This window comes from Camelus bactrianus, chromosome 4 (assembly GCF_048773025.1).
Source record: "Camelus bactrianus isolate YW-2024 breed Bactrian camel chromosome 4, ASM4877302v1, whole genome shotgun sequence".
In the NCBI taxonomy this organism is placed as follows: domain Eukaryota; kingdom Metazoa; phylum Chordata; class Mammalia; order Artiodactyla; family Camelidae; genus Camelus; species Camelus bactrianus.
In genome coordinates this window covers 18,340,923-18,363,461 of record NC_133542.1, presented here as the reverse complement: position 1 = coordinate 18,363,461, position 22,539 = coordinate 18,340,923, and the positions used below count along the sequence as shown (strand labels likewise).

At 38.3% G+C, this 22,539-nt stretch overlaps 1 protein-coding gene across 2 annotated transcripts in view; it reads right to left on the bottom strand.

Annotated features, from left to right (window-relative positions):
- The window catches only part of MLLT3 (MLLT3 super elongation complex subunit), a 241,104-nt gene extending 224,791 nt beyond the window's left edge, over positions 1 to 16,313 (bottom strand). Inside the window, exons 1-2 of one of the 2 annotated variants that reach the window (XM_074361513.1) lie at positions 16,019 to 16,313; positions 14,371 to 14,551 (exon numbers count right to left, since the gene is read on the bottom strand). In XM_074361513.1, coding sequence (XP_074217614.1) covers positions 14,371 to 14,551; positions 16,019 to 16,030 — 193 coding nt within the window. In that variant the 5' untranslated portion in view covers positions 16,031 to 16,313. Of the gene's footprint in view, positions 1 to 14,370; positions 14,552 to 15,491; positions 15,711 to 16,018 lie in introns of those variants that run through there. The other variant, XM_074361514.1, reaches the window with a different exon arrangement.
- Positions 16,314 to 22,539: the final 6,226 nt, after the last annotated feature.

Sequence of the window (22,539 nt, the reverse complement as noted above, 5' to 3'; positions counted from 1 at the left end):
AGAGCAATCTTAATCCAGTATTTAATTTATAATTCCACTTCTGTGTACTTCGACAAAGGTTTGATCCAAAGCGATTTTAAATTTCAGGCTAGTATACATTTATGCTACATGCCACAGCTAAAAGATAATGATTATAAAAATATCTGATACACTTTCCAATTATAACAGATCCTATCATTTTACACTATCTCAATTATGAGAAATATGTCTTCAATTTCTTAAGATTTGAAAACAGCTATGTGGTGTTGGTTTCCTAGAGGAGAATTAAACTAACAAAAAACACCTATGAACTAAAATATACACACCAAAAAGTATTCTTGAATTGACATATGTATGAATGTCTTACTTCTTTCAAACAGTAAGCCTCAAGTACTGGGTTAATATGCATCCCATTTAGGGATTTGAGTCATAAATTCTTCAAATAAAATTAAATAAATTGGTTTCCAAGTAATTAATGATGAGACTTCAATAATGTAAAACTATCTCTGTATACTCTCTCTGGCTCGGGAATTTAACTGATTACGTTCAATATAATAATACACTTAGTGGGTCTTGGAGTCCACTGCCTGTAAAAATCTCCCATGGAGATTCAAGACCACCCATTGAAAATAGTACAACATTATTGCCTGGAGCAAGAAGCTGGTACATAGGACTGGTTATTCAAGTCTTTTAAATACTATTTTATTGAGGGATTGTGGGAGGTGGGGGAGGGAGAGAAGGGGGATTCATGAGTGGATGGGGGAGGAAAACTCAGACATAGAAAAAAACAGTCATTTCTAAAGCAGAGGTTCCTGAAGCCCTCCCCCCCCCCTTTTTAAACAGCTACATAAACAAAGTAATAAGTGCTCGATTTCAGAGAGAATTACATTATACTCCATTTGAACAGGCTACAAAGTACTTCTATTTGAAAAGCTGCTTCTCCTCCGTTATAAACAGTTTTACTCAGCACTGATTTCAGACAAGAGAAGATGGCTAGGGAGATGGGAGGTGGAGTTAGGAAAAATTCACTCAGTGTCTTTCAATACCTTAAACAGTTGATCCAATAAAGATCCTTTAGAGAAAACTTTAAGTCTCTTTTTTTCCCCCAAGTAAGCAAATCATACAGGAGAGCTTTTCTTTTCTAGGGTACTGCACCCTGTCTCTTTAAATTCCAGGCCTGCCCCATTTCCCACGCATTCAATGAAAGCAACACGTTTGCTGGCCTCCAGCCCACAATGTCAAGTAGTTTTCTTGCTATTGAATTTCAAGATTATTCTTTTGGATCATTTGCCCTTTAGTTTTAAGCACGCCAAAGCAAAAATAATGTCCTTCTACAATAACATAAAGAAAACTCTGCAGTCTTTACAAGTAGAGAACACCTTGTCCTTTCGCTCCCCTTTCACTGCAAAATATGCTCCCACTCTATATGCTCCCAATAAGAGCCAGGCACACATTATCTTGGTCTACCATCGCTTTGTCTGTCCTATAATAAAATTCTATGAGTATATTTATTTCATTTAGTGCCAAATCGGGAATCTCTAACAATCTGCAATTTTCAAACCAATTCTTCACATTGTTCAAACTCTCAAGTCTTTGGCTTGGTCCCCTGAATATTCATTTAAAATAGGTTTTAAAACAATTCCTTTATTTTTTGTATTTTCAGTTAAGACATCTCCATAGATTAATAAGAACAGTAGCAAGTAAATATAGTGAGCTGTAATCAAGGTGCCAAAGAGTGTATCTTCCTCATTCTCAACCACACCTTAATCCTGAAGAAAGGAATCCAGGCCACTATGAATCCCATTCAGAATTCTCTCAAAAGAAAGAGAAATAGTAAAATAAAAATTTTATCAGCAGAACCAAATTAAAACCCGTGAAAATGTAATGTCATTCCAAATGTTAGCAAATAGAACTTAAAGTGGCAATTTCATTCAAGCAGCTAACAAAGAAATGCTCAGATGACAAACACCAATTTTTATATTTTACATTCTAAACTGGAGTTAATCTGGCTAACTATAATTTATGAATCTTGTAAAAGCATCTAACACTAAAGGGAAAAGGAATTTGTTTTTATTTGACACATAGCTTTGCTATGCATTTGAGCCCAGTATACTTGTAGTTTTCTTTTAATACTAAAGACGATTTCCCATTAATCATAATAACATGGAATTAATCAGGTAAATTTTAGATTTCATAGAGACCTTCCAAGACAACTAAATTTAACTCCCTTATTTTGCAGAAATCATTTCTTTTAGTTGTATTTAAGAAACATTCATATCAATTTGCATTGTATATAAAACACAAAGTTACATTTTAATTTTAATTTTTTTTAATTTCTGGTTATTTTTGTAGCCTGTTTATGAAATATTACTGAAGCCACTTTAATAGTAAAATACTGTTTGTTTATGCAATCATGCATCAATTCTCCACCCAAAAAGGACTTCTTTCCCTGCTCCAAATATTATTCTTGCCTTGGTTTTGGTAGTTGTTTTTGTACTTTTTATTTCTAATAATTTAATGTTTAACTTCCAGATTATATACAAAAAGACACAAACTAGAAGTGGGTCTTTATTTCCAACTACAGACCCCTTTTATTTTTAGCAGTATCACCATATATTGAAACATAAAGAGAGTCCTTACATTTTTAGACAGTTTTTAAAGTCAGACATAGGCCCTGGAAATTTTTCTACTGCTACCCATCAAAATAAACACATTAATCAACAAAGTTACACTTATCAAAACTCCACAGGTAAAAAAGATCAAAACTTCTCAAAACTTCTGTAAGTACTCCAAAAATGTATACTGTACTGAAATATTTAACAGTTGTCTTTCTGTTACAAAGAATAATTTATATAAATCAGGTTAATCTGATTAATTTTATACCTTCAACACAATATTAATTGTTAAGAAAGGTAAGAACATGATTTACATGTCTCCCTTTAAAGGTTACAATCAACAAAGTATTTATGCATATATTCATAGTAATATTAAAAGAAAACACTCAGAATGGCAAGGTGGTTAAATTTAAAATAACAAAATATGAAAACATTCCTTGGGGAAGACCTTCCTGTTTGTGTTCCAAATGAGATTACTTAAAAAAAAAAAAAAACTAAAACATTTACTGTAAACATATTCACATGTACATTTAAGTATCTACTTTTACTTTCACTAATATGCAGCATTCAAGAAAGCTTGAAAAATCTCACAAATTTTACCAATGACAAGAATTTCCTGATATCCCACCTTCCAGAGATAACTTCTGTTAACATGTTGCTAAGTATTTTCTTCCCATGTTTTCACTGATGTATTTTTATCTGCCATACAATTCTCTAAATGTGGGTAAAGATGAACGATTCTGGCCATCCTGATATAAAGAAAATGGACTGAATCATACTAAAATGAGTGATCATGAGAAACTGAAAAAAGACATTCCACAGAAAGATACCAAGTAGCACTAACTACAAGCTGCTGTGTAGCCTTACAACGTAAGACAGTTCTCATTTATTTGCCACTCTTTAAAATGTCTGCATTTGTGTATTTTTGTATGAATTAAATCTTTGGCTCTCGTCAGTCATTGGACAATTCCCTTCAAAGTAGGAATGATAAAGCTAGAATTATTTTTTCTTTAACTTAAAAGTTATGCAGCATGTTGCAAGTCAAGAGCGAAAGGGAACTTGCTTTTCAAGACAACTGCAATGAAGCATCTGAATTATTAAACAGAAAACCCTGCAAGTATGTTGAGTGATCAAAGATCTGACACACTTTCTTGGATGTAAGTCCAAGTACCCAGTTATTATTCTATTGACAACAGAAACGCAAATAGTTATCTGAAACATGATACTTCAGAAAAGCAAAGTGACAAAATGTCAAGGTCTGGCCTATGTTATATGAAATTTTTTAAAATATCAGCCAACTTTCACTAAAAAAAAAAAAAAAGCCCAGTGATCTAATGACTTAGTCAAGAACCATATTTGAGGGCGAAGTTTCAGACAGTCTCCTGAGTTCCTAGACTGCTCCAGCCTACAAGTAGCAGTTGATGGTTGGTGTAAATGGCACCAGGATAATCAGAAGGTAACTTTTCATAACTACAAGTTAACCACTTATTTGGTGAATTACCTATGTTATTTTCTGCTTTCCTGTTATTCAGCAAGTCTTTTATCCATTCCACTGTTCATACACTCATTTAAAAAAGGTAAAATTCCAATACACTCAAGTTCATATCAACATTTTGTTTTTTAAAAAAAATCATTCTCCAAACTACTACACTGAAGAAAAGTTTGAAATTAAATATATCAGCACATGTCTACTGTCTAGCAAGATAACCAACATACATACAGTTGATATATAATAAATGGTAGTTATTTCATCTTTACAAAAATGCTAGATCAATGACAAACTCAGAATGTAGCCTTTTTTAAAAACTAAGGAAAAATAATATTTCGAGGCTGGAAAAGCGCACAGGGCTTACTCAGTCCAAACACATCCCTTTTACCTCCCAGGCCAGGGCCTTCCCTCCTGCATTACTAAATACTGCTCCCACCAGTTACTGGAATACATCTGACTCCTATTTTTAAAGCTAAAAGGCTAGTTGTATTTCATGGATTAAGTAGTGAAAAAAAAAAAAAGAAAAAAAAAAGATAGACCTGGCCAAGTCTCTCAAATTTGTGTCTAGCTTTAAAAAAAGGCATTTGAAGAAGGTGAAGAAAGAAAAAGGGAGAAAACATAGAAAAGGAGAAAAATTCACTTTTTTGCCTATAACATAAGCTAAACACATTCCAGAAAATGTGATTCTCAGCAGACGCAATGTTTCCTGCTAAATTCAAGTGGTGGTTCTGTTTACACAAAGTCAATTATTAGAGGTACAGAAGAAATAAGTTTCAGAAGGCTGAGTAATAATTCACCACTTAGAGAAGTGGATGTTAAAGTCAGGATTCTAAAACTCTTTTTCTGACTTGCGATTATCTGCTTTGAAGTTACATTGTGCCCCTCCCCAAAAGTCCAATGTCTAGACTACACTGGTCAAAGGTATGACTACTATCTACGGAATAACATAGGTCCCATTCTCATCGGATGTGTAAGTCTAATGCAACCCAGGAGGGATGGCAGGTACATACACACGGGAGAGGTGAGCGCTGGGCTGGCTGAAACACATAACGCATGCTCAGTGCTCCACACGATGAGGAAAGCAGCTTCCTGCTGCTCTGTACTATTTCTGGGCACAGGTAGGAAAAGTCATACAACAAGCAGCTCCGATAAGACGATCTGCAGCTCTGTCAGCATTTTGCATAACCTGTCCCACTAAAAGCAGCTAAATCCCAACAGCCTGAAATCTATCTTTTTCAGTAACAGTCGCTACAAAACAGCTGCTTATATTACAGGAACAAGGAAAGAAAATCAATGAAGAAAAATATTTTGTAAAATAGAAGAATATTTCTTCAATACAAAGAAAGCTTTCACTATTCAGCAACTTGTATTAATGGAGTGTTTTGGGCAAAAGGTACAGATGGCATGAAGTCTACAATGAACCTTGTTTTTAAACATTCAAAATCCTGTAAGTGTTTATCAAAATAAATAGACATCTGGCATAATCTGACACAAACCTTCCCCAACACCATCCTGAGAGGGAAAGGGAAAAAAACCGATCTACAAAGAGCAAAGGCATAAAGCAGATTAAATTTATATCTAGAAACATTAAGAGGAAAGTAAATCTCCCTCTCTCTAGGCTGCTGATACTGTTATTAATATTTTAGGAAATTGTTAATGTATATTTTGCTTTTAAAAATCAATACATACACACAGCGTTTGGCCTAGTATTGATGGGAAAATAACTAACTAATGATTTCTGCTGGAAAGGAACAAAGAAAAAATCTACGATTGGCCAAATTAAATATATTAAAATGTATTTGGCTCTGAGAATATCAATCTTCTAAGATGGCTAATAACTCTAATTAAATTCAACAGATCATCTTTATAATCACTTCTGAACATTATTTTCAATAAATGGACCTCAGAATTAAGTTCAAGATAAGCTCTAATTTTCTTTAATAAAAAAGTGATGGCGCATTGATTTCACCCAAAAAGTTAATTGTTAACTACTACATACCAACTAAATCACACCCGAATGCTAGCCTTATCTTTTTAGAAATTCAATGATAAATGCCTTCTTCAGGCTTCAATAACTATAAACTTAACACACTTAAGGATTAGGTCATGCAACATTATTTCTTAAAACAATGTTCTGCATCCTTCAAGGAACTGCAGTCCTACCATGGAGGGGACAGGGGTGCAAAACATCAGGGAATACCTACCATTCCATCACAATTTTTCCTAATGATTTCATCTCAAAGGCAAACCTTAAATTAATGCATAAAAGGAATTTGATTTTGCCTGAAAGTAGCTAGAGAACTTTTTCCTTTTAAACAGCATCTACCATGGTTACCATCACTTAATTAAGTCCTAGATCATGCCTACAAAAGTAGTTATGGCTGAACATTTGTCTGCCAATATAAGTGAACAATTACTCAATGTTTTAAAAGTAAACATTTACCACCATTTATTACTAGTTATCTTTGCACCAGCACACTTGTGACTCATTGTGTCTACGTGCAAGATCACTTCACATTTCTAGGCTTCTGATTAAAAGTAAAATGAGAGGGTAAACAAAGATGAAGAATCTCAAGTGTCCTTTCCAGCTCTAAAAGACACAAGCACATTGAAGGCAGGGACCTCCTCTTTCTCTTATTTACATCTCCTCCAGTCCTATCACTGTATCCTGCATATATAAAGTCCGTTGCTTAAGCACATTATCATGCCCACAAATTATATTCTTTAACAAAACCCCAAAACCAGACAGGAAAACAAAATAAAACAGATCAATTTGACAAAATTAAAAACTTGTGTGTGACAAAAAGACACCATACATTAGGCTACAAGAAACAGAAACAAAAATGGAACAAGATATCTTCCACACAAATAACTAAGGATTACCATCCTACAGATAAGAAAAAGACAAACATCCCAATCTTCTTTTTTAAGACAAAGGATATAAAAAGAAGGCAATAAACAGGAAATCTAAATGGTCAGTAAATGCATAGAAAATGCTTAACCCTATTAGCAGCAGAGAAATGCCAATGAAAACAGATACCATATTTCAACTAATATGAAAAATAACAAATTTTTAATTATCCAACATTGGCAAAGACGTAGAAAAAGCGGTACTTAGTTCCCTCATAGAACAGGAAAGTAAACACAGAATATATTCTTACAACTACATACTAAGCAGAAGAATTAAAGGGAATGACTTGGCTCTCTAGATGAAATGGGGAAAGGTTCAAAAACATATTGAGCGGGACGAAAAAGCAAAACACAAAATGATTCACTTGTGGAAATGTTCCGAAATTAAATAGTGGTCATTGTTGCACAATCTTGTGACTATATTAAAAAACACTGAATTTTACATTTTAAAGGGGTGAATTCTACGGTGTCAGAATTATATCTCAAATGAAAGAAATGTGCAAATGTACATAAATAGATGGAGGAGTGGCTGAAGACTTGTAAGAAAAGGTTGGAAAGCATTTAAAAACTTAAGCTACATCTGTAATACTTAATCCCCTAAAAATAAATAAATAAATAAATAAATAGGAATCAAATATGATAAAATGTAAACATTTGTTCATTCCTGGTAGTGGCAATTTGAATGTCTGTTATTCTTTCCTTTTTATTTTCCTGTACCTTTTTTTTTTTTTTTGAGAAATACAAAAAGGGCACAAAACAAGTATATTACAGACAACAAATGGTAAATATATACACACATAAAAGGATATGTGGCCTTACTAATCAAATAAATGCAAATGAAAATGAGGTATCATTTCATGCAGCAGATTGGCAAAGATAAAAAAAATCTTTTAATCCCCAGTATTGGCAACCACGTGGGGAAATAGGCAGTCTCCCAACCCCTAGGGAAGTATAAACTGGCACAATCTTTTTGGAGGGAAGTTTGGTGATGAATATCAAAATTTTCTTTCCATATAAAGAAATTATTGGAAAAACTGCAAAAATGTATGTCACGGATGTTAACGATAGCATTATTTGTAACAAGTTAAAACTGAGAATAATAAAATTGTCCAGATAATCTACATCCAATATAATATAAAATTCAGCTTCAAAAGATATCTCACCATATACCATGAGGGTAGAAATGTTTATCTGTCTTATCCTCAACTCTTAGAAGTATTCTAGGCACATAATAGGAGTTCCAAAAACCACCTGTTGAATGAATTAATGTTAATTTGTAGTTAATTTCTATTTATGTGTGTGTATATAAATATAAAAAGATGCCTACCAAACTATTAATTATGGTTACCTATGAAGAATGTTCAGGTAACTCCTTTCTTTATATTTCTGTGGTTTGATTTTTCTATAAAAAACATAGGTATAAATTAGAAAATACAATTTTCATTTGTATGTAAAAAATTAATATATGGGTCCTTCATAAAAGCTGAACTGTACAATTGTGCCATGTAATTTCTTCTATGGTCTATAACAAGCTAACAAAAACTTGTGAATTACCTGTAATACCATCAATGAATAGGTATTTATCCAAAAGCTCTTTTCAAACAAATTATAGTCTCAAAAATGAACACAGCACTGCAAACAATAGGGAACACCACAATATACAAGACAATAGAAGATTAAAACATTAAAATATATGTTATGAGGAAGAGGATGAAGTAGAGAGACTCTGGCCACACACGTGCAAAATAGAAAGTTTTAAAAGAGTATTAATTTGTATTACTGAGACAAGAGAATTTCTCCTTCTACAAGTCAGCTGCTTCTTTAAGTAATGAAAACATAAAATCAGAAAGAAAGTATAAAAGCCAAGGGAAAAAACTAGAGAATTCTATATTATTTCCATTAGGACAGTGTAAAACATTGCTTGAGAATAAAAAATACCCTAAAATCTGGTCAATAAAGATTAAAGTCCAGTAAGTTCAGTAATACATCGAGTCCTTGCTTAATTACATAATTGCTATAATTGTGTTTAACATTTCCTCCCATTCCCAAGTATCTTAACTTTCCAAGTTCTCTTTTGAAGATTTAAGTCACTAAGAGATATAAAACAAAAAAAGTTCCACATCTTAGAACTGTAAAAGCTGTGTTAAGTAGTAGGGATCATCTGTAATAGATGACCAGGAAAAGAGCTAAATGGCTAAGGTTGGCCCATGGAAGACCATTAGAAGGGAACTTCAAAGCACCAAGAGAAGCAACAAAAAATCTTTAAAGAAAAATTATGAAACCAACTGATCCCCCTGCCCTGTCTACCTCCCAGAGATACTTCTGCAGAGGGTCACTTACTATATTAGATGTAGAAGGCTTCTGCATGACACAGATGATACACAATAAAATGGACATAGAATGGTTTATACCCAGTAAAACCCAAGTCTGAATTTTTCTTCTTGGAAAATAATTGTTGATTAAGTGTTACCCTGAAACTTAACCATGCAAGTACCTTGGAAGATTTATCTTTTCTCTTTCCATTAAATGAGGTATTTTTATTAGCAACAATAATAATGTTTACAGAGAAAACCAGCTTCCACATATTATTAGGGCAGTTTATCTGTGCCAGGTTGTATGCTGAATATTTTATGTCAAAGGTTCTTCAAGTGTTAAGTCTGGGGACCCCAGGATCCTCAAAACCTTTTCCAGGGACTGGCAAAATTAAAACTATTTTCATGACAACTCTAAGACATTATCTGCCATTTTCACTCTCATTCTCTCATGAGTGTATAGCAGAGTTTTCCATAGGCTACATGGGTGATAACCCAACAGACTGAATACAGAAGCACCGAAGTAGACCCAGCTGTCTTCTATTAAACAAAATGTTAAAGAGATTCACATGCACACAAACAAAATTAAGTGATGCCATTCTCACTTTTCTTTTTGTTTTGGAAAATAATTTTCCATTAAAATAGTATTTATGTATTAACCTAATGGGTTGATTGTTGCTATCTTTAAACAAATTAATAAGTAATTTGTTTAAAATATCTCTGGCTTAATTTCGAATACAGTCAACATTCATAGATATAACTTACACAGAAATTCCCAACCCTAACTCCTCCTCACAAATGAACAATAACATCTACCCAAGATAGTTCAAGATCCCTTTTAGAGAGCTACATGCTAATCTCTGTCTGAAAGGCAATATTCTATATTGGGCCTTTACTTGTCTTTTTGTCTTAAAAACTAGTGAGTGCTCATTGGACTGCCTTAAATATACAGAATTAACCTTTATTTTTTAAAACATCAAACATTACAAAAATAACCTCTCATCATTATCAATACCATAAGCATCCACTTAAGAAAATTATTAGTAAATGTTTGGTGCCCATTCATCCAGAATTTATTTATTTATACACATACACACATATACTTTTTATCTGTATAAACACATTTTTAAATGGGATCACACTGATTTAGTTACTTGTCTTATTTCACATAGTATCTTTTGAACATCTTCCTGCCGCTACAAATAGATTCACCCTCTTTTTTTAATAGATAACCATCACCTATCTGTACCCAACTGAGGTCCCCTCTATGGCCCCTCATGGCCTGCTTCACAAAAAATATGCCGTATCTTTGTCAAGTTGTGAAACCCTATCTGTCGGAAAATTCCTAGAAGTAAAATTGCTGGGTCAACGTGTATAAATATTTAAAACCTTAACAGATTTTGCCAAATGCCCTCCAAAATGTCCGTGCCCAATTTACATTTTCACTAACAGCATATGAGATTTCCTTCAGCAATTCAACTTTTTAAGTGCCTTGGTAAATTATACTTTATGTTGCTTCAAAATGTCAAGTTGTAAAACTGTTCTCACTGGTCATCTTAATTCCATTCAGAACTCTACAAAAATCGTATAACACTCACTGAGTGTATCAGTATAGTCACCCATCTTCGTTTCTTCTATAAACCTTTTACAAACCTTAGGAAAGAAAATACACCAGGTGCACACAAGATCTTCAACTAGTGAGCCCTCCAATTTTAGATACCCTGATAAAAAGTTATCCAAATTATTTCAGAAAACTCTAACACAAATCAAAACTACATAGTAAAGCTGGGCTCAAATACCTAAAGGAAAGTTGTAAGTGTAGATTTATTATGCTTTATCTGCCCACTCAAAGGACTAAGGCTACAAATAAAAAGCTATCAAATCACACCAGTGGCCAAATTAGCTTACACAAAATAATAAGCAACAGATTTCATATCATAAATGTCAATGGAACAGACAGAAATAGTAAGGATGGCAGTAATTGGAAAGAAGGTTCACTCAAATTCACATAACATTAAAAATGAAAAAATATTTTAAATGAAATGTTTTGAATGTGACTATTCATTTCAGTCATATCACACTATAAAAAATCTTTGATACTAATAAATAAGATACAGTCTTTTTTTCCAAGTAAATAGTTTTAAAATGCATTATACTCTAACTTGCCTAGTCTCTAATGGCTAATGGACATTCCAGGCTTCACTCTTTCAACAAAATCTCCTTTCTAGGACTTTGTGCTTGTAGTTTTAAATTGTAAGTCTCCAACACGTCCTTGGGACAGAGTAAAACCTCATTAATTCAAGTCCAAGTAGCTCAATTCTGAAACGATATATGTAATTCTCACTGGGCAACAAGTTGAATATACTATAATTTCTTACTCTACAAATTATCCTAATATTACTGTTGAATAAAGGAAATCAACTTGAAAATCAATTTACCTTTCCAAACCAAAGATTTATCAAACTAAGAACTCATTCATCTTTGTGGCTAAGCAGTGTATCCTCATTTCTAAGTCCCCTTCTGTTTATCAGCTACTGTATATAGTGAAATAGATTTAAATTGTCATTATATAATAGCCATTTACAGTTTAGAGTATGTGCCTTTCTTTTAAATATCTTATAACTTAGATCTTTCACAAAGCCATTTTTGCAGTTTCTCCCATTTCCAATCCTGTTATTTATAAATCTGTAATATCAAAAATACAACACCTTTAAAAGGTACAGAAGTAGACTTAGAAATGCCTGGCATTCATATTCTGTATTTATTCTTATCATTTTGAAAGACCTTAGAAGCCAAAAAATTAGTCTCAGGATTAAGTGGCATGTTTGGTGTCACTTGAATTCACAACTAACTATTCCCAATGAACAGAGAGACCTTCTCTTGCAATCTGAATCATGTGTAATTACAGTATGACAAGGTCTCTCCTGGGCTATGCAAGCTGGCATTTTTCCCAGGACTTGTCACATCATGGGAAGCACACATACAAATAAAAATCCAAAAATAAACATTTTTAAACAATGGATTATAGACTACATAAAGAAACACCACAGCTGAGGATAAAAATTGAAGAACCCAACCAACAAGCACATACCTCTCACTAGAGGCGTCTAAGAAGCCATCAGTGTTACCAAGTCACTTACCACGCCTAGCAACAAAACTCCCAGGTGTGGGTTGTGCAGGTAGCACTCTCACATCCCCTCAGGCAGGACAGAAAATCATTAAGTATAGGAAATAAAGGGGAACGTCACAACACACCCACTGCAGCAGAGGAACAGTGGTGAAATACACAGAGAGACTGATCATCCTTAATTTCATAATGCCAATTTGTTGACAGTTAAGGCACCTAAACAAAGTTATCTTAAGAGTTACATCTTCTGCCAACCAGCTTAGTTTTCCTAATATAATAAATATTCCTTTTTTTTAAAGGGTATTTAACCTCTAAGTGAACAGCAGCCAAGTAGTCGTAATAGCGTGTACCAAGGTGGTTTCTTTTGTTTAAACTCCTTACAGTGGTTCTGCGGACACGTTTGGAAAAGGGAGAGCGAGATTCCAAGAGTCACCAGACCCAGCCTCATCTACCAGTTTTGAGGAAAAAAGGAAGTATATCTATGGCTCTGTTCTGATATAAAAAGCTAACAAAATCTAAATGTTAATTCCTATAGGCTATGCATATCTCATCCCCTCTCTTAGAAGCTGGATTCATTTACTAACCATCCAGCAAAGCCCATCAAATGCAACTGTTCAAGTTTTCAAGAGCAGCTGTAAAATAAACCACTATAAGCAAAACATACAATCCTACGTACCAGTACATGAGCTCTGGAAACAAAAATAAGCATCAACACAAATCTCTGCCACCTCTAAGGCACACAGCATTTCTCCTTTCTTTATTCAAGCCCCTGAATGTTCAATAATTTCAACGTAGCTCTAAGCAGAATGGATTTATTATGATGTTACCCTAAGAAACTGCAGGAGTTCTAGATGCCAATAAAGATTACGGATCAAATGGAAGATAACTACCAACCATTGTGTCGACTTAGATAAATAAACCTGCTCACAAACAAAGCACCTTATTGTATTTGTACTGTTACCTCCACTAATCCAACTAAAACAACCAGACAGTAGCTTTTCAGAGGCTGAAGGGAATAGAAATTGGGATTTCTCTAAACCTTCTTTAAATTTCCTATAAAATAATACTCCGTTCCTTCCCCCCCTCCCCGCCCCCAAAACTGCCCTGTCCTTTATGGAAGATGTTTGGGACCGCAGAGGCTGAGCAGGATTATGCAAACCAGACACCAAAGCTAAACACCATGGTGGGGAAGGACTGAAGTAGAAGGCAAGGCAACACTGTGGCTCTGAAACTTAGCTTCGACCTTTGCAGGAACCGTCTTCCCTGCAGATCACATCGGGCAGACACTTCAGAACGCTGCTCAAAATCGAATGAGCCATCAAGTGCCATAGGGGGCTAGGGACCAGTAAGCGTCCCCCCTCAACTAAAGAGAAAATCCTGACAGTGGGGGGTAGAGGTGGCTAACCCACAAAAAGAAGTCTATGACAACCGGCTCCTAATGCCTCAAACACAGGCAGGAAGGCAGAGAAGACCCTAAAGAGAGGTGACTTCTCAGGTCGGAACAATAACTACATCCATGCATCCTCTGCTAACAACAGAGGTAAATCTCAATTTCTCTAGGTTAAGGAGAGGGGCACAGGCTGTGTATTTCCTCCAGCCCCACTCCCCACGACTCCAAGCCCAACAACTAATTGCACCTTCCCCGCAGAACCCGCGGCTAACCCCAGAGGACCGGTGAGAGCTGGCTTGGGATGAGTAAACACTCGACACCTGACGGTCCTTTCTCTGCGGTGACTTTCACGGAGCCGAAGTGGCGCGCGCGCGGGCGGGAGCGGGGACCTGGCCAGCGCGGCGCCGCGCACCCCGGTCCCGAGCTACGCCGGCGAGCGCGACGCGGGGGGGCGGGGAGAGGGGCAGGGGGACCGCCCCGGCCAAGCGATTGTTTCCTCCGCGAGCAAAGACATTTTTTATCAAGCTCCTTTTGTATTCGAGCCCTACCTCTTTTTGGCCTAGGGAAGCTTTCGTGCAAGTGGAAGACGACTTTCTCCACAAAGTGCTGTATGTTACTGTGCTCCGGGCCACGCACGAACACCATCCAGTCGTGGGTGAAGCCCTCCACGGTGGGTTTTTTCCTCACCTGGGCGCGGTGCCCCAGCTCCAGCTTCACCTGCACGGCACACTGCGGGCAGGGGGGAGGAGAGACAGCCGTGAACAACAGGAAGGCGACCGTTCGACACTGAACATTACGCCTGACATTTTTTTCCTCCTTCTTGAAACGCACATAAAAGGAAACTGCGGTGCCCTCTGCATCCACGTTTCACGCGCGTGGGCGCGCACACCCCAAACCCCCAAATACACCCCACCGGACCGGACCGGCCCCTGGCGCCCCCGGGACCGCATTCACATCGGCCAGGATTGTAACGGAATGTTACCCCCGATGGGGAAGGGGGTCCGGGGATCGAGGGGAAGAGGGGCGAGCGCGCTCCGCCACTACAAGCACTACAACAAATGCATCAGAAACAGATTAGAAGACAATTAGGAGGCGATGCTGGGGCGGGTTCCCGGCGTGGGAGGGGAGGTAGCTGGGACCCCCGAGGGGGGTTCTGGCGAGCCCCCACCCCGAAAGTACCGCGGCGACAGGCACACGCCGAGCAAGTCTTTGTGTACGTGTGTGTGTGCGTTCGTGTGGAGCGCTGTGCCAGGCGGAATGGAAACTACAAGCAGCCTCTGCCGATGGCACAAACTCCCGTGCTTTTACCACGGGGTTCGTGCACAGCAAAAACGAGACGTCGTCACACACACACACACACACACGCCCGCAGGAAAACACGCCGAGGCACCCGTAACTTAAGGCACCCCGCACCCCCCAGCGAAAACCCCCAAGCAATCGTCAAGGCCAGCCGAAAAGAGCCCCCGCAACACACTTCCAAGAGCCAAAGTGGCCCCAAAGTACCTTCCACCTCCCCCCAAAAAAATGTAATTCAAAAAGGCAGGGAGGCGAGCGGACAGTCGCCGAGCCCCAACTGCACACAGCCCGGCGCGGGGGCAAAGTTGCGTGCCGCCCCGCCGCTGTCAGCCCGCACACTCCGGCTCACACTCGCGCGCCGCGGAGAACGCACCATCGTAGCGGCCGCCGAGGCTGCTCGCCGCGTCCCCGGACTGTGCCCGCGGCTCCCGGCGGCGGCGGCGGCGGCTGAAATATGGCTGAGTTATTATTCGCCTCCTTCCACCGTGTGTGAGTGTGTGTGTGTGAGTGCGCGCGTGTGAGCGAGAGTGCGCTTCTTGCGATTGCAAAGAGAGGCGAGGAGGGAGGGAGGCGCGGGGGGTGGAGGGGCGAGTGTGTGTTAGTGAGTGTGTATGTATGTGTGTGTATGTGTATGTGTATGTGTATGTGTGTGTGTGTGTGTGTGTGTGTGTGTGTGTGTGTGTGTGCGCGCGCGGGGCGGGGGGGTGTTGGGGAGGGAGGGGAGCGGAGGCTGAGGGAGAGGCAGCAGCTCCCTGCAAGCCGTACCAACCTTTCTCTAATTGGAACCGCGGAGCGCTGGCGCTGTCTGGGCTGCGGCGGCGGCGGCGGCGGCGCAGGGCGAGGGAGGAAAGGCGGGGAAGGGGGGTCTTTTATTTATTTATTTATTTTGCATGTACTTACCGAGCTAGCCATGCCTGGGGGCCCGGAGGTTTGCTGGGGTGTTGTGTGGTACCCCCCCTCCCCCGCCCCCCTCAGCTGTAATTCATGAAGAGGCTGCTATGAATGAGAGCGCGCCCAGGAGCGGAGGGTAGATGGCGGACATTCTCTGCCTTTTTCCCCCCGCGTTCGCTTGCTCGCCCGCTTGCTCGCTCGCTCGCTCGCTTATTAAACTCAGCCCCAAAAGCAAAAGCAGCAGCAGCAGCAGCAGCTCCAGGGCCAGAGGATGAGATTCCGGAGCATGCGCCGTTGCGCCTGACACCGGGGCTCCGAGCCTCACGGGGCGGAGGGAGGGCGCGCGGGAGGGGCGGAGCGCGCGGGGAGGCCGAGCGAGCGAGCCAGGGGGAGCTCGAAAGAACCAATCACCAGCCGCCTCCCGAAACCCCGGCGGCCAGCACCGCCACACTGAACGCCTCGCTTAAAGTAACAGGTTCCTGCTGGGGGGTGGGGGGGAGGTGGGGAGAACGGCGGGGAGGGGGCGCCGGAATGGGGAGAGAGGCCAGCTGGGGAGCCATCCCAGCCCCTGTGTAAACTCCTCTCGCCCTACAATAAAAAACGGATTAAAACTGCTGGAATGTAGCCACTGCCTTAGAGCCCCCAGCCGCCGGAGAAGGGGTGTTAAATCAAGTCTTTGGCATTAGTTAGCACGCTCGGGGGAGGGGGGCAGCTTTCTTTTACTTTCCACCACGTCTTTTTATGGTTTTGTGCTGAAAAGGCAAGAACTCACACCCAAACAAACTTATTTAAAGACAGAGCGAGAGAAATGTCACCCTACAAACATGTATCTAAAAGCAATCGCTGAGACAGTTATAACCGGCAACAATTCCCTGGCCCCCTTCCCCATCCGCTCACCCCCGCCCTTCTGCCACCGCCACAGAAAATTTTTAGATGAAATGAACGAGAGAGAAACAAGAAGCCTATTTCCTTCCCAGGGAACGCCTCCCGCATTGGTAATCACCGGCTGGGAGGCACTATAAAGCGGTGCCCAGGTGAGAGCGAGATACCTGGGAGTGCTGGGTGCAGACCCTCGGGGACCAGGCTCGGAGTTGTTTTCTTGGGGAGGTTTCCCCTCCTGACAACCTGCTGGGTTGCATCAGAACGTGGAAGACTGTCCTCTGAGGACGCGCGGGGCAACTGGGAATCTTAAAATAGCAGATAAAGTTAATACTGACTGTAATGTGTATAAATTGGATTATAATCTTTAGGCGTATTGGTGACAGCCAACGTAATCCATCTCTGGGTATTAATCCTGTTAGGCTCCCCGGTTGACAACCAGGCGCAGAAGTGTTCCCAGAGTCGCGCTTCTACAACGGTTCCCACTCGAGTTGTACTTGGTCTCCGTGGCGGGGGACGGAGCAGCGCAGCCACACGTGGGACGGGGTAGGAGTACTAACTAGCTTCCTTTAGCAACGCAGACAACCTTTACAAAGGAAACGGATAAGATCTAGACAATTTATTTGAAAGTGAAAGATGGGTGTAACTTTGGTTCGTTAAAGAAAGATTCTTACATCTTCCTAGCCCTCATTCCTTTTTTGCTCTCTTAATCTTTCTTTTCTGACCCCTTTCCCTCACCTCCCAACTGCTTTCTGAATCTTTCCTTTGACTGCATTCTCTTCTCCCTACCTTCCCTCTTTACTTGCCTCGCTTCTGTTTTTTGGCTCCACTTTCTTCCTTTCTTCTTTTCCTTTTTTCTTTCTAAAACCACGAAAGCAAATTGTCTAGGCCCTTGGACTAAAGGGACTAAAGGGAGCGGTATAGGGGCAAGGAGATTAGCTGGGGCATTAGGAGTCCTCGATGTTAATTTTTCAGTTCTCCCAGCTGCTCACAGGTAGATAACCCGAATCAGATCCGACCGCTTCGTGCCAATTTTAATTTCCAATCCAAGCCTCCAACTCGAGTGGTTTGAACTCCTAAAACTGATACTCTGCTCTCCCCAATTTACAACCAAAAAATTTCTTTTGCCTGAGGACCCCAATTCCTCTACCCTTCTATTGGATTTAGTAAATAACTGAGAGAACGGCTGAGGATGTGAGAATTTTAATCCAAGTCCGAAGTTTAGATTTCTCAACTGACCCACACGTACATAGATGCATATCATCTTGTAGATGTACGTGTAGTTGTGTTTGTGTGTGTATATAAGGATTAAGTTTACATACACATAGACAAACTATATGTTAGGATCTCCGTGAAGGGTGGATCTACCTGCTATGCATTATTAATTTTTTTAATTAAATAATCGAACTGGAGAGAGGTCCTTTGGAATAATTAGATTGGAAACTGATGGTTATCTGGATGTTCCATTAGTAAAGCCATTTCCTATAGGTTGGTAACTAATAGGCAGCAAGGCTAGCTTAGGACACAGGTAAAAAAACAACAATCCTTTTCTCCGTTTGACTTGACTTAAGGGTTTGGCTTAACTTCTTAACAATGCCAACTGGGCTGTCTTAGGATTCTCTCTGTAACTTGTACTTGCGCTGAGAGACTGATGTTTCCTTTCTGAATTTCGTGTTTGCCGCATTCATATTTATTCCAGGAGCCACCAAAAAGCCACAGAGTCAGAGAGAGTCTTTTCCCATTATTCCTCCTTTCTCAAAGAATGCTTTAAAAACCTTAGGGATAATTCTTTCTCCTGACTCTGGAAATATAGATTCCGTCAGTAGATGGCGCACGGAGCTCTTCCACTGACGTCCTTATGTGACCTCTCTGCAACAAAAAGACCAGGAGAGGGGAAGAAAGAAAAGGAAACAAAACCCTGAATACTCTAGATTCAACTTCTGGGCAAAGGAATTTATGCCAGTCTTTGAGCAGATTATTTATAACCCATTCTAACAAGCTGTCTATTAATTAAAAGCAATCAAAACAGAAATAACAGCAGATGAATTTTTGTAGCCATCATATCTGAAAATCTTTGCACCTTAAGTGAGGTACAAATGTGAAACAACCTTTTGGATACTTGACACTATAATTACAGAAAATTAGAGAAAATATTTTGCAAAGACATTTTGAGACAACTTTTTTCAGGTCTAAATACAAAAAAGAATTAAATGCAAGTGATAAAGGATAAAACCATTTATTTCTCCAAAAAGCCATTATCTTACCAAAATTCATACTGTAGTACTTTGCACAGTGTGAAGCACCATAGGGTTAGTTTTGAGGAGCAGAAAAGAAAAGCAACTGACTTCATCATATCAAATAAAATGCTTGATGAAAACTAAAAGAGGACCCAGTGTCTGGGACAGATCTTAACTCCTGATCACTGCCCATCATTGCCACTGCCCTACCACCATCATTTTGGCTCTAGCCCTTTTATTTGTAATTGCTTTGTTTCATTTAGAAGTTCAGCCCAGTTTGGATGGTTTCCAGCACAACATAACTTCTTTAAAGAGTAATTAGGGTGTCAAGGAGCAGTGGTTGCTTCTTCATAGAATTTTACCTATTTGTTATGACAGATTATTGATGTAATAATCAAATAATCAAAGCAGTAAAAATTAACCATTGCTCATTCTTTGTTGTATGGATTTTGGGGGGGAAAGAAGATGTATCGAGCAAAGAAGGATAATGGGAGAAACATAACCAGACATCTGGCAAATATTAGACTCAGAATAACTAAGGATTTTTTTCATAATAGTGCACTTTCTCTGGCTACTTCACCCACATGTTTACTTAACAAAATGGTATTTCTCCCACTTTACATGCCAGGTACCAGTTAGGCTCCAAGAATGTAAGAGTGACAGGGTTCCTACTATCAGAGTTTATGGCCCAAGGGAGAAGTTTTACCAAAACCATTTCTTTTTTAAAAATTTTATAATACCTAAATTTGGGGTAGAGATGTGTGTTACACATAAGCGAGCAGCATGCAAATTTGACATGACCTGCCCAAGGACAAGAAACAGTGGCACAAGATTAGAAGCCTGGAGGCACTGCTATCAATTCCACCTTTTAATACTTAAAATATGAGAGGGGAGTAATTATGTTTTTTGCAACAGTAGCCAGGTCCTAATTTCTTTTTCCTTGATCTGAAGTGTTTTCTATGTTCACCTTATTACAGCCTCTTTTAAGGAAAAAAAAAATCTTACAATGAAAGAAAGCTTACTAAGCCTTTTCAAGATCATGAGCATATTTTCTCATTTGAGACAGTCTCTCTGTTTCTTATGGAAATTTTTGGTTCAAAAGTGTTAGATTTTAAACATTATATTTAATTCACGATTCTAGGATAGTGTATTGGGAACCCGTGAATAGTACAAATCATTACCACTTTGAAAAAACAATTGCTTTGATACCCACTTAAGCATCTAGTCCAGGACTATTTCCAGAGATAAGAAAAAGACAAAGTTTTTTTTAACACCAGAGCCTCTTCATGTGTAAATTATTCCCTGAGAGTAATTTAAGCAATACACTTATACATTCAGAAGACAAGAGTGCCTCCACAGTAATAATTTATTAATTTAGTGGGCTGCATCCCTAATTTAATAAATAGCACCTCAAGGCCTGCAAATTAATCAAGGATGTTATGTAAGACCAACAGTATGAAATAAGATAAATATTGGAGGTCAGTTGTTATAGTGTGATTGAAAATGTCTTCCTAATACATACAAGAATCCCAGTGGAATATTTATAGGTAAAATACATATTAAATTGAAACTACTTGCTGTAAAACAATCTATCTAAAAAGTAGACCATTTTACTATATCTTTATATATTTCTGGCATCTCTTCAAAGGCTATTGCTGAATTTCCTATCTTTCTTTACATAATGATTTGACCTCCTTGATTTTTCAGTGGAAATTCTGTTTTTATATATGATTTCATCTCTCCCATTCACACATTAAGAATGGAAAGTTAAAATAATCACTTTATCATAAAATCATAAACTATATTTTGCCTTATTTGGTAAAAATGGAAAAATAACATATTGGGCCTGTGAACTAATGTTGACAGGTCAAACTTCAATTAAAACTGTAAAAGAAATTTAGGAAGAAGAAATGACTCCCTTCCGTGTATTAAATGGTCTGAGAGTGGTTTGAAAATAATACTAAGCCTCTAAGCAGTGAGTGATTTACTACTTTCTGGTAGGATCAAGTATCCTGGTTGAGTTAAACTATTTACAGTCAGCTCTGAATAATCCATGAGCATATTATCCACTTTGTAGATAATCTACAATGACACAATTTATGTGTGGGAGTTTTTTTTTAATGTGAATGTATGTTAGAGGCAGGGTTTTTTATTTTTTTTAACTATACAAAATGTACAAGACTGCCTCTGTCAGTTTCCATTTATAATTTTTCTCACAGAAAAATTTGTACATTAGTCCCTATAATCTCTTTTGGACCTCACTTTCTAACTTTTGTAAGCAATTTGTAATTCCTAAGATAGAGGGATTTGGCAATAAACAAACAAAAAACTATTGATCTAGGAAGCAATACAAATTGATAGAAAAGAAAGAATATTCATTAACCAGTGTGCTGAATCAAGGAACTCCTAAAGGCTAGTACTAATTATATAGTTCTATTTTCTATTCTCCAAAAAGTCAAGTAAGAGAAAATTAGGGAAGGACGATCTTCTTTTTTTTCTTTTTTTAAGTATAGTTTACAATATTATATTGGTTTCAGGTGTACAGCATAGTGATTCAATGTTTTCATAGGTTATACTGCATTTAAAGTTATTATAAAATATTGGCTATATTTTCTGTGCTATGCAATATACGCTTGTATCTTGTTTGTTTTTTATTTAGTGGCTTGTACCTTCTAATTCCCTGCTCTGATCTTGTCCCTCCCTCACTCCTTTCCCTACTGGTAACCACTAGTTTGTTTTCTATATATGCATCTGTTTCTGTGTTATTGTATTCATTCATCTGTTCTATTTTTTATTTTTATTTATTTTTAAACATATTTTTATTGAAGAATAGTCAGTTTACAATTTTATGTCAATTTCTGGTATACAGCACATTACTTCAGTCATATAGGAATATACATGTATTTGTTTCCATATTCTTTTTCATCATAAGTTACTACAAGATAGTGAATATAGTTCCCTGTACTATACAGTATAAACTTGTTGTTTATCTATTTTTTGTATATTAATTAGTATCTGCAAATCTCGAACTCCCAATTTATCCCTTCCCACCCAATTGTTCTATTTTTTAGATTCCGCGTATAAGTGATAACATACAGTATTTATTTTTCTCTGGGAAAGACTATCTTCTGAACTGTAGTAGTAGCAATTTGGGGGGAATTTCACATTGTAACAAAGGGATAAAAGTCACTTATGAATAGCAAATAACTTCACTTATTTCTATACAATTAGACACTTACTATATATTACTTCAATCTTTTGGCTTATTTTTCACGACTTTGACATTTTGGTTTTATTATTAATTCAGTGCATTCAGTTAACTTTTATTGGCTGTCCACTGAAGGTCAGCCACTCTTCTTAGTCCTTTGAAAAATCAGGATACAAGTATAGGTTGCCTTTTACACTATCATTTAT